We start from the raw sequence: 20,905 nt of genomic DNA on the forward strand, positions 1-20,905 counted from the left end.
GGAACTGCATAGAAGATCACGCTCAAGATCCTTAGTGAGAGAGAAATCTCGTTCAAGGGAGCGTAGGAGGCAACGATCGGCAACTCCTCAAAGAAGACGTAGAACTCCTACTCCATCTTCTACATCATCTTCGTCCTCTTCAAGATCTTCATATAGGGACTATTCTCCGACTATATCTTCTACTCCTCCTTCCAGGGTGTCTCCAGTAGACGATTTAAGCACATTTAATGATGTGTTATGTCGTGGAGCGAGTAAATTCAGCATCAAAATGGCAGTTCCCCAGGTAGCAACCTCAGTCATCTTCGAAACCTTACATCACAAGACGACTGGCAGGCCTCTCCTACCGTTAGTGCCCGGATTGATTGAACCAGCAATGAGGACATTCCTAACTCCGGCCACGGTGGGTTCAGGTCCTTCTAGGATTGCGAAAAAATACAAGGCTCCAGAGGAAGACCCAATGTTTTTGCGGTCTGACCCACCACCAGACTCCCTGATTGTAGCGGCAGTCAGAAAGGCGCATTCGGCAGCATCTACCTCTTCTGCTCCACCTGAAAAGGACAGTAAGAGTATGGATTCCCTGGGGCGAAGGATGTGCAATACCTCAGGATCGGTCATGCGAGTGGCCAGTGCGTCTGCTCTATTGGGCCGCTATGACCGTCTGCTCTGGGACTCAGTGGCTCGTTTTGCAGATAAACTCCCTAAAGAGGATCAGAAAGACTTCCTGGAAATAGTGGAGGAAGGAGGTTTGGTGGCTAACCAGAGCATTAGCGCGGCGGCTGATGCTGCGGACTTGTCGGCTCATGGCTATGCACACGGTGTTTGCGCAAGACGTACAGCCTGGCTTCGCCTTACGGGGCTAAAGCCGGAGGCACAGAGGAAAATGGTCAATTTACCTTTTAATGGATCAACTCTGTTTGGATCTCATGCAGACGACGAGATGTCTAAGATGAAGGTGGAGTTGGACACTCTTAAGGCCGTAGGCCTTGAGAAGAAAAAAGAATTTAAACGTCGGGGTACTTTTCGTCCCTATGACAAGAGATCTTTTCAACATAGGAGTCAACAAACGAATTGGTCTTCGCAAAATCAAGGCCAGAATCAACAAAGATCGCAATTCCAGCAGAGGCGGCCTGGACGAGGCAGAGGCAATGGAAATAGGCAGCAGTCATCAGCTGCCAAGCAGCCTCAGAAACAATGAATGGATGCTTCCTCTACAACCGTGTCCCACTCCGGTTGGAGGAAGTATTGTGCGTTATCTGGACGAGTGGAAACAGATCACGAAGGACAGATGGGTGCTGGATGTCATTCAGAACGGGTACCTTTTGAGGTTCAAGAAGGCACCCACTGTCATGCGCCCTCTAAAGATGGTACAGTGGAATATAAAGCGCTTGCAACAGGAGGCGAACGTTCTCCTGAAGAAGAAGGCCATAGAACCAGTCCCTTTCCAGCAGAGAGGTCAAGGCCTGTACTCTCGATTCTTTCTTGTGCAGAAAAAAGGTCCAGTCACAGAGTTCAGACCCATTCTGGATTTGAGGCGACTGAACAAATTCATTCAGAAGGAGAGATTCCGAATGCTGGCTCTTCACCAGATCTTCCCTCAATTACACCAAGGGGATTGGATGTGCTCCATCGATCTAAAGGACGCTTATTTTCATATTCCGGTATCCAGAAAACATCGCAAATTTCTCAGGTTTCAAGTGGCGGCTCGTCATTATCAGTACGCAGTGCTCCCTTTTGGCCTGAGATCAGCCCCCAGGACTTTTTCAAAATGTATGGCTGTAGTGGCGGCTTGTCTTCGAAAGAGTCGGATTTTCATATATCCGTACTTAGACGACTGGCTTCTGAAGAGTTCATCCCCATCGCTTCTAGAGGAACATCTTTCGATTTGTCTTCAGCTCATGTACAAGTTGGGTCTGCAAGTCAACTACAAGAAGTCGATAATGAACCCCACCCAGAAGATCCACTACCTGGGTGCTCAGCTGGATACAGAAGTAGAAAACGTGTGTCCTTCAGAGGAGAGGTGGTCATCCATCAGAGCGAAGTGTCTGCTTCTCCTTCAAACTGCACGTCCGACAGTTCGGCAAGTGTCCTCTCTCCTGGGCTCAATGGCGTCGTGCATTTTCATCGTACCAAACGCACGTTTGCAGATGCGTCCTCTACAACAGTGTCTGGAAGATCAATGGCAACAGAGGACGGGATGCTGGGAGGACCGGATTTATCTCCAACAGTCTGCAAAAGATTCCATCCGGTGGTGGATGAAGAAGGTGCACGTGATGAAGGGAGTCCCTTTTCATCAGGACCCACCAACGCAGACTCTGATAACAGATGCTTCTCTCCAAGGCTGGGGGGCGCATATGGGCCCTCTGCAGGTACAAGGGCAATGGTCAGACTTCGAGAAAGGATATCACATCAATCTTCTCGAGCTCAGAGCGGTCCATCTTGCTCTCAAGTCCCTGGCGCCATCGCTACAGACTCGGTCCCTCCTGGTACAAACAGACAATACAACTACAATGTATTACTTAAACAAGCAGGGGGGTACCAGATCCAGGACTCTTTCCATAGAAGCCCAGACCATCTGGCATTGGTTACTGGCGCGAGACCTGTCCATAACAGCAATTCACCTGCCGGGGAGTCTCAACACACAGGCGGACGACCTCAGCAGAGACTTCGTCGAAGCGCACGACTGGGTTCTCAACGAAGACGTCGCGCACAGCATTTTCCAGGATTGGGGAACGCCAGACATAGATCTGTTTGCAGACGCGGCAAACGCAAAATGCCCCGTCTTCGCGTCCAGGTTCTACCAGAAAGGGTCTCAAGGGAATGCCCTTTTGATACATTGGTGTCAAAATTTGCTGTACGCCTTCCCACCGACACCGTTGATACCAGCAGTGATCAATCGGCTGTACAAGACTCACTCCAGAATGATACTGATTTGCCCAGAGTGGCCACGCCAGTGTTGGTTCCCAGATCTCCTCCAGTTGTCGATAACACCGCACAGGAGATTGCCGTGTCGCCCGGATCTTCTGTCCAAGCAGAAGGGGCAAGTGTTTCATCCCAATCTGCCCTCCCTGCGCTTGGCAGCATGGCTCCTGAAGTCATCCAGTACGGGCACTTACAGCTGAATCCGGAGTGTATGAACATCCTTAAGGAAGCAAAGCGGCCTTCTACGAGACAATCCTACGGATTTAAGTGGAAACGCTTTTACCTTTGGTGTCAGAGTAAGGGGCTGGACCCTATTCATGGTCAGGAAAAGGTGGTCTTGCCTTATCTTCTTTACCTTGCTGAATCTGGTTTGCAGTTCAATTCCATCAAAGTCCATCTTGCTGCAATAACTGCTTATAGAAAATCGCCAACACAGATATCTTTCTTTAAAATGCCTGTGGTGAAGGATTTTCTAGAGGGGTTAAGAAAGGTTTATCCTCCAGTCAGGTCTCCGTCTCCACCTTGGGAGCTTAATGTGGTATTGACTAAATTAATGGGTCCCCCATTTGAGCCGATACATAAAGCGTCTTTGCAACACCTGACGTGGAAAGTAGCGTTCCTGGTGGCCATCACTTCTGCTCGTAGAGTGAGCGAAATCCAGGCTTTGTGTTGCAATGAACCATACACAGTTTTTCATGGAAACAGAGTGGTGCTCAGGACTCATCCTGCTTTCCTACCTAAGGTGGTGTCGGATTTTCATATTAACCAATCCATAACATTGCCTACTTTCTTTCCGAACCCTTCAAGTCCGGCAGAACGGACTTTACATTCATTAGATCTAAAAAGGGTTTTGAAATTTTACTTAGATAAAACTAAGTCTTTGAGACAGACGGACCGTCTGTTTGTGAACTATGGTCCTACAAATACTGGGTTGGCAGCATCCAAGAGATCCATTTCTAGGTGGATAGTGTCATGCATCTTACTGGCTTATCAGCTAGCCCACAAGTCTTTACCAGGTAGACCTAGGGCTCATTCTACGAGGGGAAAAGCTTCTACCACAGCTCTCCTTAGGAATGTGGCTATGTCAGAGATATGTAAAGCAGCTACTTGGCGTTCAGTTCATACGTTTACACGCCATTACTGTTTGGATTCTGATGCTCAGACTGATGCACAAGTGGGACAAGCATCACTCAGAAATTTGTTTGCTAATACTAGTTAAACACTGTGATTTTAAAGTATGACTATGCTTTAATCTGTTCGCCCGCTTCTGTGGGTATGAGCTTGCTACTCTATTCAGTGCTTATGACTATTAATGAGTATCCCCTGGAAGAGAAGGATTAGTTACTTACCTGTAATCCTAGTTCTCTTCCAGGGGTATACTCATTAAAGTCATAAGCACCCTCCCGCCTCCCCGGGCGAGCAGTAGCATTAAGGTTTAAAAGTTTCAATATGTTTAAGTGCAGATTCCTGCTTAAGTTTACTGTACCGTACAAAAGAACTGACCTAACTGTCACCTGTGGGGCATGATGGAACAGAGTTCTCCTGGAGGCCTTAAAGGCAAAGTGTGCAGATTCTCTGGGGCCTTAAAGGCAGGGTGCCAGTCTGATTTTCTGTACACAGACATTTTTTCATATGCAGCCCTTTTAGGCTAATAACTGTTTACTACAGGTTCTTTGATGAAAATAAAAGGTTTTTCATGGCTATGAAATGCATTTTAGGCTCATGCCTGTTTATTGCATTTATATACAGCATATTTTCATGCTTCAGAACGTGTAAGGTTTTGGTTTGATTAGCCTATGTGTTAAGGTTAGGCTGCATATTATGTTATTATACATGTATATGTGTATAATTACTTAGTACTTTGTACTTTTGGTTATATTTACACATATATATGTATATTGTTTTGTGTTCCGGGTCCCCGCTCATGGGCGGAGATAATTCAGTGCTTATGACTTTAATGAGTATACCCCTGGAAGAGAACTAGGATTACAGGTAAGTAACTAATCCATGTGGGGCACATATAATATATTGTTTCCGGGGTCCCGCGCATGGGCGGGAATATTCTAATGCTTATGACTTTGATGAGGATACCCCTGGAAGAGAACTAGGATTACAGGTAAGTAACTAATCCACGACGGCCAATACCTATTTGGGGAAAAAATTGATGAGGCCCTGCAAGCGATAAAAAAGGATACGGACACGGCAATAGCACTTGACACACTTCAATTCTGGAATCAGTCCTTTCGAGGGAACAAGGGCAGAGGCCAATCCTCTTACAGAGGAAATTATCAAAACAGGTCCTCATATTCCTATAATCAAGGCCGGTCACAATTCCAGTCGCGACAGCAGCAGCAAGGTCGGCAGACCTCTTATGGAAAATCCAACTATAGAGGGAAAAACCAAAAGAGGACTACTGGAGGACGCCAATGACCTTTTCCAGCAGCCAGTCCCTCCACCATCTCATTCTTTCAAAATTGGAGGAAACCTGACCCACTACCTCCACAATTGGAAAGCAATTACAACCGACCGATGGGTGTTGCAATTGATACAATTTGTACACTACATAGAATTCAAAACAATTCCCCTGACAACCCCTCCTCGTGTACTGCAACACAAGAACATGCGATTGCTTCTTCAAGAAATCTCCTCTATGTTAAAGAAAGGGGCAATAGAGCGAGTACCATCAGCTCACAAAGGGAAGGGATTTTACTCCCACTTCTTCCTGATTCAAAAGAAGGAGAAGAAATGGAGACCCATAGTAGCTCTCAGGGCGCTCAACTCATTCTTGAAGAGTCAATCGTTTCGCATGGTGGCGATCCTGGAGATCTTGGGACTCTTAGAGGAGGGGGATTTCATGTCATCTTTAGATCTACAAGACGCATACTTTCACATCCCTATCCACAAACGGCACAGGAAATTCCTCAGATTTGCAGTGGCAGATCAGCACTACCAATTCTGTGTCCTACCGTTTGGCCTCAAGTCTGCACCCAGGATTTTCACCAAATGCCTCTCCCAGGTTGCAGCATTCCTCAGGCAGCAAGGACACCTAGTCTTCCCATATTTGGATGACTGGCTGGTAAAGGCACCATCTCTGGCAGGCGCAACAGCATCCTCCAACGCCTGTCTGAATCTCATCAGGCATTTGGGTCTGACGCTCAACCGCGACAAATCTACATTGCAGCCCACTCGAGTCATTACCTTTCTTGGGGCGACATTGGATACGGAAAATGCGAAGGCATTCCCCTCTCAGGAGAGGAAACACAAGCTTGTCTCTCTGGCCACATCAGTGGCTTCAAAGAAGACTTTACCAGTCCGTACCTTCAAATCACTCTTAGGGATGATGTCCTCGTGCATCCTGCTTATCCCGCACTGTCGCCTCAGGATGCGTCCGCTGCAAGAGGCTCTGTCCAGTCAGTGGACTCAATGCTCGGGATCCTTCGAGGACCGCATCGAGATTACACAGCAAATGACCAAGGCATTGCAGTGGTGGAAGTCGCTCAAGAACCTCTCACAGGGGTTGACGTTTCTGCTCCCTGCAGCTCCACATTTAATAACAATGGACGCTTCTCTGGAGGGTTGGGGAGCAGTCCTTCAGGAATTACAGATCAGTGGCAAGTGGACGAACCAGGAAAGCAGCTTCATATCAACCTCCTGGAGCTGAGAGCGGTTTTCCTAGCCCTGCAGTCTTTTCTACCACAGATCAAGAAGTCCCCAGTGCTCGTCAGGACCTACAACACTACAACGATGCACTGCTTGAACAAACAGGGAGGAACGCGTTCGCTCACACTATCTCGCGAATCGCAGAAGATCTGGAAATGGCTTCTTCTCCACAACATCTCGTTAAAAGCGGAGTACGTCCCAGGCAAGGACAATGTCATAGCAGATGCACTGAGCAGGCAGAGGTTTCTTTCCCACGAATGGGAGCTCGACATGGAGATGGTAACTCACATCTTTTCGGCGTGGGGAACACCGCAGATCGACCTGTTTGCGACCAGGGAGAACGCCAAATGCCAAAACTTCGCAAGTTGGCATCCCCAGTCAAGGTCCCTCGGAAATGCATTTTCCATCGCATGGCGCAAAGTATTTGCGTACGCATTTCGCCATTTCCAATGATTCCCAGGGTCCTCAGGAAGATGAAGGCGGAGCCTTGCACTTTGATTCTGATTGCCCATTCTGGCCGAGACAGCACTGGTTCACAGACCTTCATCGCCTCTCACTACATCCGCCAATCCGTCTACGTCAGTATCCATCGCTGCTCACGATGAGCAGCAAGCAGGTTCAATATCCGTATCTGAAATCTCTCAGGTTATCGGCTTGGCTCCTGATTACCGACAGTTCAGCAAGCTAAGCATTCCGCAGGAGTGTAAAGACGTCCTAGCCAAGGCAAGAGCGGACAGCACTAACAAGACCTATTCCCTGAAGTGGAAACGCTTTTGTATATGGTGTGCGGACAATGGTCTATGTCCCTTCAACACCTCTCCGGAACAAATATTACCCTATCTGCTACATCTGGCGCAGTCGGGCCTGGCCCATGCATCCATTAGAGTTCATATGGCTGCGATTTCAAGATTTAAAAGGACATTGAAAGGACCCTCCCTCTGGTCTAATAGATTTGATAAAACAGTTCCTCAAAGGACTTTACAGATCCTTTCCTCGACCACGAATAATTCCTCCAACATGGCATCTCAATGTGGTCCTTAACTAATTGATGAAACACCCTTTTGAGCCCATCCATAGGGTGGATATCAAATATATTTTGTGGAAGACAGCCCTCCTACTAACGCTTACCTCAGCAAGGAGGGTGAGTGAATTACAGGCTCTTTCCATACAAGACCCCTTTGTGCAGTTTAAGGATGACAGAGTGGTTCTCAGAACTAATCCTCGGTTTATTCCTAAAGTCCCGTCAGATTTCCACTTAAATGAGCCAGTGATCCTTAGGTCATTTTTCAATTCATTTCATGAAGCTTTATTCGGTGCATTAAAACATGACCATAAAATCACAAGCAGTACAATACAAAGCAGCAAATACAGGTTAAAAATGCAGGTTAAAACGAAAGTTAAAATAGACGAGTTGTTAAAATATCATACTTTTTCTATGTTTAATTGATTTATATATAAAAGTGGCAATATAAAAACATTTGTCCATGGAGTTCATATTATAGATCAACTTCATTGTATCTTCCACATTGTAGATACCATACTTTACAAACAGTGGTTTCAAGTAAGTAGCCTGAACATTCAAGAAAAGGGGGCAAATTAACATAAAGTGCAGGATGCTTTGTTTCGAGTACCCATCACATAGGCAAGGGCCAACAGGGTACTTTTTTGGTTGAGGGAAGGCCACCAGAACGTGCGGTATTCCAAATCTGAGTCTTGAGTCTTGTTAAGACAAATCTATGGCTTGATCTAGTTGCTATACTCAGGTACAGCTGGTAACCTTCGCTTTCAATATATTTATTGTAAATCTGGACTGTTGTAAGGCAACCATTCGCTGCAGAACGTTTTTGGGACCTATGTAACATAAAAGTATCTTTCATTTCTTGTTTAGAGATAGTTCCGACGGAACATGAATCTAACAATATGTTGACCCCATAGATAGTTTGGAAACTGTCGACAACATATTTAAGCCAGGGTATCTTAGTACAGTTTTCCAGGTTGAGACAATTCTTGATAACAAGTTGATTAAACATTGTCTCTTCCTTGCGCCAAATCGATTGGAAAAGCATCAAAGGCCTTAGTGGGATAAGGGCACCTAAATAGGCTGCCCCTACCTCCCTATGAATCAATTCAGTTGCAGCGAGGTGGGTAAGCACAAAAGATATTTTCTTCCCTTTGCAACAGGCCTATATTAGTGTAACCCCACAACCCAGCCCCATATAATGCAATAGAGACACTCCTTGCCTTGTAGATCTGCATTATATCTCTAATTCGCCTATCCCCTAGCTTAGAAGCGAATTAAAAAATGCCATAGGAGCTTTTTACCATCTTCGTTCTTACGTTTAATAAATCCTGGCACCAGCTTCCGTTGCAAGAAAAAGTAACACCCAAATAACAAAAATTTTCCACCTGTTGTACTTTCACCCCTTCAATAAAAAAGGCCTGGTTTTTACTAGTTCTGGCCTCACAGATCATGGTATGGGTTTTACTTTTATTGATCATTCAGGTGCTGTAGGCCAATAGGGGTCCATGATAGAAGTACGGCATTGTCTACATAAAGCAGAACTGGCACACTAGACCCGGCTACCTGAGGGGCATCGGCCTTAACTGTTTTCAAGACAGAGTCTATGCTGTTAATAACTAGAGTAAACAACAGGGGGGGGGGCGAGGACACACCCCTGTCTTATCCCACGCTTTACACCAAAGTTTGGAGTGCACTCTCCACTAGCCCCATACCGCACACAGGCTTGCATCCTATTGTATAGTCTAGCTAGAAAGTAGACGATTTCCTCTGGTGCGCCAAGCAGGACTTGCCATAGTAGCGAGTGATCAACCAGATCAAATGCGCTGCTTAAATCGGCAAAGCAGAGATATAAATTACCTGGCTTAGCCTTGGTATACTTGCCGATTAATAGTTCTAAATTCAGGCATTGATCTAGGGTCCCACGACCCTTTCTAAAACCATATTGAGAGGTATCAAGAATCCCCTTCTCCTCTACCCAGTCTTCCAGCCTGGACAGCAGCACCCGACTCATGATTTTCACTCATGAGTAAAGTAAACTAATAGGTCGGTAATTACATGCTGCTGTCTTGTCACCCTTCTTATAGATAGGGACAATAATCGAATCTCCCCAGGTAGACGGAATCAAGGCTGTAACTGCTGCATTGAGAACCAAAGTAAGTATCGGTCCCCACAGTAAGGGAAGAGCCCTATATACGTCAATTGGGACTCCATCGGGGCCCTGTGCCTTTCCCCCCTTACTAGCTTTAATGCTGAATTCAACCTCTCCCAGGGTTATGTCCAAAGGGACTATGGGTCAGTGCCTTTGCACTACTTCATTTGTACCGTTAGCTTGAAATATGGCTGAAAAGTGGGAGACCCATGCCTCACTACTGATGTTAGATGAAAGTTGGGGAGTTTTATCCTCTTTAAGGATGGGGGAATTGACTGTGGACCAAAACAGGCAGCTATCAGAGGTTTCTGCCGCCTGCGTTCGTCTATCCCAAGCTTCCTGTTGTAATTCCCACTTCCTTTTGGTGAGTGCCATTTTATAATCATGTCTCAAAAGTAAGACTTGATTCCTATCCCTTGGTTCAGGTCATTTTCCCCAAATCCAAGCATTGCAGCCGAAAGATCTCTGCACTCGTTGGACCTTAGGAGGTGTCTGAAGTTTTATATTGACAAAACCAACAATTTCAGGAAATCCACTCAGCTTTTCATAGCCTTCAGTAGACCACGGAAGGGTATGCCGCTTTCCAAACAAAGTATTTCAAGATGGAGATCTTCGGCAATTGCCTTTTGTCATGACAGAGCTGGACGGCCATTGCCAGCAAAGGTCTGGGCTCACTCTACAAGAAATATGCTGAGGTTCCCTTGAGATGATTTGCAAACAATTTTGTCAAAGTACTATTCTGAATAGACAATTCATATATATATATAACACAACTGTATAACAGTTAAAAAATCATTTATTATAAATGCAAACATTTAACATTAAAACCAATAGGTTTGACTAGCTAATCTGATAAGTTAAAAAAGCATGAATACATAACAATCAATTATGGCCTGCATAATTGAAATGAGGGACAGAGATGTAAAACATAAAATTGTTGAATACAATTTGTACATTTGGACTCCTTTATAGTTTCATCGATCTTATGTTACTATCGAATCTGTAAATCAACCATCGATGCTGGAGTCTTGAATTGTACCAAGGATGGCGTTGACGTGTTTCGGTGGAATAAATGGATGAGAACCACCTTTATCAAGACTTTCTGTATGTCTGTCACAGTAGGGAATTAGTTGAATCTCCCTAGAATGTATATACACACAATTAGCGTACAGTATTATTCTGGTATATGTATACATAGTAATCTCCAAAAGGGACATAGATACATGGTTTGCTTCCCTTTCTCAAACCTATCACTTCAATCAAGTTAGCATCAAACTGGCATTTATTGAGAAAGCAGGCTGTTTTTACACTCTATGTTCTGACACTTTATAATATAGCCACAATGATAGATTCATTACACTGTATGTACAGGGAGAAATCATGATCCCTCCTATAGCTGGATACGACATTTGGCAAAGATATCATGTGCTCATTTAGTGTTTGCCTCCCGGAATCATACATTAGATTGGCAATTTTCTATTGGTAAACAATTATAATTATAATTCTCACAGGAGTCCTATGCTCAATCACAAACTTCACCGGGAGCTCCATAATAGCATCCTGGTGTAGTTATTTTAACTACTCTAGTTCTTTACGCTGGAGCTCCTAATTGCACCAAAATTCTACATTTTAGGAGACGCTTACCCTAGTTTTACTGACCGCTGGTATATTGGTATCCAAGTCTAAATTATATTATAAACACAGTACCGTATCGGTCAGGGAACTCTTATTAGCCGTTAAATATTTACAAACACTCTCGAGTGCTATCCTAATGATATTAAGGTCGCTCAAGAAGGAGTCTTACCTACTGATATCCTCGTGGTCTCTGATGGTTCAGGGGTTCCGCAGTGAATGCGCGGAAAGACTCGTAGATCTCTGTTCTATATCTGCAAGTTGCCTGTGATTGGTCTATGGTTGCCCTTTCTGCTAGCCTATAGAAATTCAGCTCTCGAGGCTAGGTAATATGATATATATATTGGGGGCTTAAAGGCGCAAGCTTTTGATTGGCCCTTACCGTCTGAATGCTCCTCCCTCTTACTCCATAGATACAGTTCTCTATCTGGTCGGTGTCTCTCTTAAAGGGAAAGGCAAACAAAAGGTCCCGATTTTTCATCGTTTATGCCCGAAAATCGGCCTTTATCTAAATAAAGGGTGGAATAAAAAATTTCCGTAAAATTATATCTATTTGGGGGAGCCCTACAGGTTAAAGCTGTAATTGTATTAAATGTTGGAATCTTCTGCAGTATGCTGTTCTCTATCTAATCAGTGCCTATCTTGAAGGGAAAGGCAGATACAAGTCCCACTTTTTAGCCATTTTTGTATGTGTGACTGTTGCATGCCCAAACATCGGCCTGTGTATAAGTGAACATTGGAATAAAAGTTTTTTTAGAAGATTCTATCAATTTAGGGGAGCCCTATGGGTTAGAGCTATGATTGTATTAGGTTTAGGACTCTTCTGCAATATGCGACTTACAGTGTCAATGAGGACTAAGTTACGTCTTTGGAGCTCGCAGAGCGATGTAATTTGGGCTTGCGCCAATAAGTGAATTCGCCATTCACACTGGGGGAACTATAGTCAAGGTGCATTGGTAGGTACATAGACGGAAGGAGACAATATGTTACAAACACTTGGCCCAATCTTCTCTCATATTGAGACCCTTCAGGATGGTGTTAAGATGGCAAAAGTACCATTGTTCCCTTGTTTTTCTCATTTTGTCTATATCTCCACCACGTCGATTGATCCTAATTTTTTCAAGGATGAACCACCTAAGGTCATCACAGGAGTGATTCAAGGATTTAAAATGGTCAGTCAGAGGTGCATTGGTTTTGTTGGTATGGATAACCGATTTGTGCTCTAGTTCCCGGATACGTAGCTCTCGGCTAGTTTCTCCTACGTACCCCAAGTTGCATGGGCAAAGGAGCAAGTGCACCACATTTTGGCTTCGACAATTGTTGAATGTTGTGGAAGTTAACTTTTTGCCATTGTATTCTATATCTTTACTGGTAATGCAGTGAGGGCATATAGAGCATGTCCCACACTTATAATTGCCCGATGCTACATTTCCAGTCAAGGTAAGTTGGGTATCTTTTAAGGGCTTGTAAGTGTGTACTAGACAATTTTTGATAGTCTTATTCCTACGGAAGGAAAATGGTGGTTTATTAAATTGTGTATCCGTATTCAAATTTAGGATTTTCCAATGTCTATTGACTATATTTTTAATTTGACTATTCACATGTGAGAACTGTGTCAATAACACTACTCTATCCAGAGCGGCGTTGTTTCAATTAGTGTGTTTATTTTGGTCTAACAGACTATCTCGATCATAAAAATGCGCACGTTTAAGTGCGTGTTTTATAAGTTTGTTAGGATATCCTCGTGCTTTCAATTTGGATTTAGTATTCTCAGCATGTTTATAAAAATCCTCCAAATTGGAGCAATTTCTCCTTAGTCTAAGGAATTCCCCAAAGGGCACATTATCTTTTTGGGCTTTGGGATGGTTACTCGAGTAAAGGAGCAAAGAATTCTTGTCTGTAGGTTTGGTATATAGCTCAACTTTAAGGAAACCCTCATCCTCCTTGATACTGATATCCAAAAATTGTACTCTGTCATTACTAAATTGTCCTATGAATTTTAAATTTGGGTCGCCCAAGTTGAGCCATTCCAAGAAGGCTTCCAGGTCCTCGCTGGCACCGCTCCAGATGAAGATAATATCATCAATGTAGCGGTGCCAGCAGGAGATGTTCTCATAAAACGGGGCAATCTCATTAAAAATTTGTTTATTTTCAAAATTGGACACATAGAGGCAAGCCAGACTGGGGGCACACGTAGCCCCCATGCTGGTCCCCTTTACTCGCAAATATAATTCATCCTTAAAGAGAAAACAAATTTTCTTCAAGATCAGATAGATACAGGACATTATGAAATTATTGTCACCGCCCTTCAAGTCTTCCCTCTCTAGAATTGAGGCTATAACTTCTATAGAATCATTTTGCGGTATATTCGTATAGAGGGACTCAATATCAAGTGCGACCAGGAATTGGGTCGCCCTGTTAAAACCTCTACCCTCAAAAGTGGTGATCGCATTTTAGATAGGACCTCTGTTTCTTGACTACAGGTTGCAAAAAATAATCTACATAGCGGCTAAGTGGCTCCAGGATAGAGCCAATTCCGCTAATAATAGGCCTCATTGGTGGGTCTGCTATATTCTTGTGTATTTTCGGGAGCCCGTAAATGGCTGGAATGACTGGATGTGTGTTAAGGAGGAATCTATATTCATTGTCGTTAATGGGGCCTTCCTCTTTCCCCTTTTGTAAAAGATTTGCCACCTCTGTTTTCAAAATACTCAACTCTGTGAACCTAGTTCTCTTATAATGTTCTTGTATATTTAAGAGATCACGAATCTTGTTCTCATACACGGGGGTGTCAAAAAGAACTATACCCCCGCCCTTGTCCGCGGGTTTGATGTTAACTCATCGCAGTTTTGTAAATTGGTAAGGGCTGTTCTCTAGAGAGATTATTATTGAATTTCCTATTCTCAGAGTTGGTAAATAGGGTTTTAATTTCCACCTCCACAACTCGTTCAAAAATCTCTACATTTTTATCCAGTTGATGCAGACTGGGAAGAAAGGTGGATTTAGGTTTTAAACCGGTGACACTAGGAACAGGGTCATGATTCCTATTTTCAAAAAATCTATTTAGTCTTATCTTTCTGAAAAAGTTTTTCAAATCACTTTCTAAGTTAAAAAGGAAATGAATGTTAGTGGGGGCAAAACTAAATCCTTTTTGTAAAACATCCTGTTCTGTACTAGTTAAAATCCTCTTTGAGAGGTTAACTATTGGGAATTCCCCTACCTCCAATACTGTTTGCTCCTGGTTGCAATGTATTCCCTGGAGCTGTTTTGAGGTGGATGGTTCCGAGGGATGTCTGATCGGTTGTACCCTCTGTAATTCCTTTGCCCTCGATTTGGTCGCCTCTCTAAAAAAGGCTCCCTATCAAAGTTGGGGCCTCCTCTATTTTCTTGTGGTCTCTCAAGATCGTATTCACTACTTGACCCCATGTTTCAGAGAATGTGATACGTTTGTTTCCCCCTCTTGAATATATGGGTCTTTGATTGTTGGGTCTTTCATCACGTGGTTCATTTTTGTTTGTATAGTAATCTTTGAGTATAGGGATATACTCCTTCCTCCGAGTATTTTTCCACGTCTTTTTTAAATTTTTTAAGTTTCTTATTAGAAAGATAGTCCCTATATCCTTCAACATCTAGATTGATTTCTTCAAGTTTCTTTTTGGCGTCTTCCAATGCTGGTGATTGTTTAAGTGATGTCTCTAGTTTATCTATTTCTTTTTTTTCCAATTCTATTATTTCCTGTGCGTCTCTATTATCAATATGAGCCAGTCTCGGCTGCAGCGGTTAGCTATCAATGTCCAGGTCTCTATAAATTTAGGATGTTCAACGAACAGACCCGGTTCATTGCGCACTTGCAGTCCTATCGGTATTACTCCTGCTTTGAGATAATCTATTAAATATTCAGCATGGAGTTCCGTTCTGATTAACTTCTTTTTCAGGTTAAGAATTTTAACTAGCTGATCATGACTAGTATTCTGAAGTCCTTTTGAACTGTTAGTCTTTGAATTGAGGTTCATTAGTCTATTATACTGATCCTCAGAAGACCCAAAGGTTTTGAGTTTATCCATGTTGATACCAGTAACGTGCTTTATCCACGTAAAAGGCTCTAGAATTAGAGTCAGAAAACGAGACTGAACGCCTCTCCAGCCAGAAGGCTGTGCAATCAATGTGTAAGAAGAGAGAGGTACCCCTTAATCTAGTCAAGGGAAATGGAGTTATCCAACCTGAAATATGCAGAGGTTCCCTTGAGATGATTTGCAAACAATTTTGTCAACGTACTATTCTGAATAGACAATTCATATATATATATATAACACAACCGTATAACAGTTAAAAAATCATTTATTATAAATGAAAACATTTAACATTAAAACCAATAAGTTTGACTAGCTAATCTGATAAGTTAAAAAAGCATGAATACATAACAATCAATTATGGCCTGCATAATTGAAATGAGGGACAGAGATGTAAAACATAAAATTGTTGAATACAATTCGTACATTCGGACTCCTTTATAGTTTCATCGATCTTATGTTACTATCGAATCTGTAAATCAACCATCGATGCTGGATAACCCCATTTCCCTTGACTAGATTAAGGGGTACCTCTCTCTTCTTACACACTGACTCTACAAGAGCCATGTCCACTTCTGCGGCACTATTTGCAGGGGTGCCAGTTCTTGACATCTACAGAGCGGCAACAAGGAAGTCGCCGCATACCTTCACCAGGCACTACTGCCTGAATACAGAGCTGATGAAGGATGCAGCCGTGGGGCAAGCAGTGTTACAACCAGTGTTACGCCATCTGTTTCAGTAAGGTGAGCCTTCCTCTATCCCTCCATCCTTTGCTGGTATGCACATTTTTATTATAATGCTTCTGGTTAATGGGTATTGATGATTCATAGTCGCATGATATGTATTATCTGATGACTTGTATATGATATTCCACCAGAAATGTGCACAATGTATTGCTTGCTACTCTGAGTCAGGCAATTGAATCTATGAAAGACACCCATAATACTGGATAAGGAATGAGTTACTTACCTGTAACTGCAGTTATCCAGTATTGGTGGCTTTCATAGATTCACATGCAACCCTCCCGCCTCCCCTGGAAGGACTCACCTATTTCTCTATCAGTATTACGCCTATCTAGCTTGTTGCGTACGAAAATCTGAGAGATTGAGGCTCCTGACAGGAAGGTTCTAGAGGGAGGTGTTAGCTGATTGGCTCTCTTCTGGAGTTTGGTCCTTTTTACATAAGTACACAGATAGGCTACTAAGGTGAGGCCCTTAGGCCTACTTTTCTCTATATATGTCCATAGGACATTACTTTTCTATATACCGGGGACTCCCGTCTCGACGACGGGGAAAGATTCAGGCATGTGAATCTATGAAAGACACCAATACTGGATAACTCCAGTTACAGGTAAGTAACGCATTCCTTATATTTACCCTGACTAATACTTAATCATCCAGCCCTAATCATGTCCCGCAACCTAAGTCTGACACTAACCCTCCCCATAATAGACTTTCACCATATCCCTTGCTTTAGTATCCTCATTTTGAAGAAATGCTTTTCCTGTGGAATGCCAGAATACCCTTTCGCTGCCCATTCCCTATGCCACTAGTTTTACGCCCACTGGCCCATAGGAATTAATGGGAATTGCATGCACAATTTGCGAGTACCCAATAGGTACTCGCAAATTGCGCATGCAATTTCAAGAGTGTCAAAACGACACCCTGTTGCACCCCTGGAATTGTAATGTGAATACATGTTGCGCACACACATGCTCCAAGGGCATGTGTGTGTTACCATGATTTTGCAAATTACCATCAAGTTCAAATTAATGTTAATTTGTGACCCCTATTTGCGAAATCGCTATTTTGCGATTTCGTCATGCATTGCATTTAGGGAATTGCAATTAAGTAATTCCTAATTTTGCAATTACTTGAATTGCGATTTTTGCATTTGGGATGATGCAAAATTCTGAGAATCTGCCCGTTTGCAACCGGTTTTTCTTTTGATGCATGTGGCTCATAGTTTGTTAAACAGTACCAAAAAGCATCGACATCCCAAGCAGCCATCTTTCCGTCAGTCACAACATTCAAACAGCTCAGCCATACTTATTGAAATGTACCGGAGTCAAACTAGAAAAATTAACCTTAAAAGCTACTTGATAGAACGCTGCTCTGTTTTGAGATTTACAGCCATGGACACCTGCTACAGAGTTGAGCAGGTCTACTTTAGAATAATAGACCCAAGCAAGCAGACTGCATCTGCTACCTTGTATGTAGATGCAGCATGTACAGTATGAACAGCCTTGTTTACAGTTGAGTTTTTTGTACTTGTTGTGTGTCTGAAAGGTTAATGGTTCGCTGGAAGATTGCACTAGTTGAAGCCTCTGAGGAAAGTCAAGTAGGTTGATGATCTGATCTCAATGTCTTTGGAAGCCTTTAGTGTTTGTAAAAATATTTTCTGAGATGTTCACTAAGCCAATCGAGGAATAATTCCCAACATATTAGTCTACTGAAGAACCAATGCAGGAAACTCTTCTAGTCTGAATTGAAAGTAAATGGTTGTCACTAGCAGTCGCAACCAGTTCATAAATATTGCTTGTTGCAAGAAGAGACACTGACCTTTTCTTTAAAGGAGTAACATGTTGCACCGTGCCGCTCAATTGTAACACAGATGAAGTGAATGGGAGAATTTCCTCATGCTTATGGCAAAGTACTGCCTTTAGGTATTTTCATTGCGTGAATGTAGATGTATTGTAATAAAAAACATAAAAAGATGGTTGCTTCCTTTTATGTTTTCCCCATTTAATGTCTTGTTCATCTAAATTCTTGTCTTTCTCGTGCAGCATTCTCAGCAGTTGTATCGGCACATTTACTTGAGTTGTAACGAGAGGACCAACATTCATCCACATTATGAGGCCATTTACGGCATGCTGGCTATGATCAGCATAGAACTGGCCAACGAGGAGGTGGTGGTGGACCTCATAAGACTGGTATTAGCAGTGCAGGTACGACTGGCAAATGGGGTTTGTGGAGGAATTGTTTTGTGATATTTTATTTGTACAATTCTCTGACTTAGGGCAAAATATAATAGCAAGGAATTCCTATTGTTTTACATATCCTACCATGCCCCCCCTGTCCCCACAGTTATTATTTTTCTGGACAGTGGGGTATTGCTGTGTTTTATGATTTATTTTGGAGGCCTGTCAAACAACCCCAAAGATGTGTGATAAGTTTAAACACTACAATCTTATTTTTGTCAGATCAGCTTAAGTTTAAACGCTACAATTTGCTTTCTGTCAGATCAGTATCAAAGCATGGGACTGACCGGCCATAGTTGACAGCTAAGGGATCGGGCCGTGCACCGTAAATACAACATTATTATTCCATAAGTTGTGAAGTGGTCACTACCAGTACAGAGGCTCCATTTTTTTTTTCAAAACCAATTTTATTGAGCAGAAGAGTATCAAAAATGTGGTATCTTCACATACCAAGATCCCCACAACAGTATCAATGCACAATGATATACTCGTTAGACCATGAATCAAATGATGAAGCTCAGCTTTAAAGACGACCTAACTGCCCACCCCAACCCCAACTATTCCCCCACCCCTGCCCAACACCCCCCCCCCACCACACATGTACAGAGGCAACATAAAGACGGTACACATAAAAGAATCAGGTATGATGCAACCAGGGCTTTGCCATTCGGGCCAGGAATAACACTGCGATCAAATGTCCACCTCCTGTTCCGCTGGGGGTTCCAAGGACAGGCCGCGGTAGTCGGCCCACCGCTTCCAGATTTTGAAATGTTTGCGCGGGCAACCTCGCGCCTCAAAGACTGGTTTCTCAAGGCCCATGAAGTAGTCCAGCCCAGCCTTCCATGCAGACAGGGGGGGAGCCCGTGCAGATTTCCAAGCCCGAGCCAGGTCACGCTTGGCCACGACCAGGCCCAGGAGCAACAGGTGGCGCTTATAGACGTTACCCCCTACCCCTTCCATAACGTGCAGCAGGCCTAATCGGTGGGTACGAGGAAGATCCCATCCCAGGACCTCAGCCAGGCAACTCCATACTCCCCTCCAGAATCCAGCCAGGCGACCACACAACCACACTGTATGCAGCAAAGAGCCAGGCACCTCCCCACAATGCAGGCACTCCGAGGACGCAATCAAACCAGCCTTCCACAGGCGTTCACGTGTGTAATAGGCACGATGCAAGTATTTGAATTGTATCAGGCGGAGCCGAACCGCAACAGCGGTGCCACGTGGGGACTCCAGTGCCTCCCTCCAATCATCCTCGTCCAGTGCGCCCACATCCACCTCCCACGCTTCCCGAAGGGAGCTGAGAGTGGAGGAGCAGTGTGTAACAAGGGACTGATAGATCTTAGAAACCTTCTTGTCTCCCAAGTCACCCATAAACACCTTCGCCTCGATGGGGCTGAACTCGGGCAGGGAGTCGAGGCCGGCGATACTCGGGGCCAGGGCATGCCTCAGCTGGAGGTAGCGGAAGAATTGGGAGTGAGACATCTGGAACTCCGCACGGAGGTCCTCAAAGGACTTGAGGGCGGTGCCCGACATGACCTGGCCCAGTTGTGTAATTCCAATAGCCTCCCAGCCCTCAAACCCGGCCAAAGCCGCCAATTCCGGAAGCATGCCATTGTGCCACAGCGGCGTTTCGGCTGTCAGTTTGCCCCACCAACCCATACGGCGCAGAGACTGCCGCCACACGGCAAAGACCACTTTAGTGACCGACGGCAACCCACGGCGTATACGAGCTGAATAAAGAATGGTGTGAAGCGTACGATCTCCCATTAGGTGTCTCTCTAGGGCATAGGCCGGATCACTCCTATCTCCATACCACCAGTCATTGAGGACAAGGAGGTGCGACGCCTGATAGTAGGAGAGAAGGTCGGATGTGGCCAAGCCCCCACAGTACGTGGACAGAAAGCACGTTCTCAGGGCCACCCTGGCAGCTCCGCCATCCCACAGGAAGCGGCCCAGCACAAAGTTCACCTGACGGAACCACTCCATGCCAATAGGGTGTGGGAAGTTCTGGAGTTGGTACAGCAGCCTCGGCAGCGCCACCATCTTAAAGATGGCCGACCCAGAGGCTCCATTTTTGATCAAGAAGTGAGAATCTGCATTATTTGCTTCAGCTGGAAAATATTGCTTTTGGAGACTGTAGAATTGTTCTGGCTTAGGGCATGATCTACATCAAGGTGATTGTCAGGCATTGGCCCTAGTGGTAAGTTTGTCCGTTTCAGTCATTAGATTTAATTTAAAAAAGTTTCCCAGGATCCAGCAGAGAGCAGTAAGGTTATGTTGCTGATATCAACTGAATCAACTACAGATTTTTTTCAAGCTCAAAATGAGCTCTCAGCATATATGAGAAGTGTCACTCCATTAGTGTAAACCAATTCGATATGGTTGGTAGTGAAAATAAATGCAAAGACAAAGGAACTTGCTGATCTTTGCAGAACCCCCAATCATTGGACACTTTGTAGGTAATCTAAGTA

General features: G+C 44.0%; 1 protein-coding gene across 3 annotated transcripts in view; it reads left to right on the top strand.

Moving 5' to 3' along the window:
• The window catches only part of EFR3B (EFR3 homolog B), a 1,036,998-nt gene that overhangs the window by 886,314 nt on the left and 129,779 nt on the right, over positions 1–20,905 (top strand). For all 3 annotated transcript variants that reach the window (XM_086928032.1, XM_086928030.1, XM_086928031.1), the window contains exon 15: positions 18,237–18,398. In XM_086928032.1, the coding sequence (XP_086784158.1) occupies positions 18,237–18,398 (162 nt within the window). The remainder of the gene's footprint in view (positions 1–18,236; positions 18,399–20,905) is intronic.

Source organism: Lissotriton vulgaris, chromosome 6, assembly GCF_964263255.1.
Source record: "Lissotriton vulgaris chromosome 6, aLisVul1.2, whole genome shotgun sequence".
In the NCBI taxonomy this organism is placed as follows: Eukaryota; Metazoa; Chordata; class Amphibia; order Caudata; family Salamandridae; genus Lissotriton; species Lissotriton vulgaris.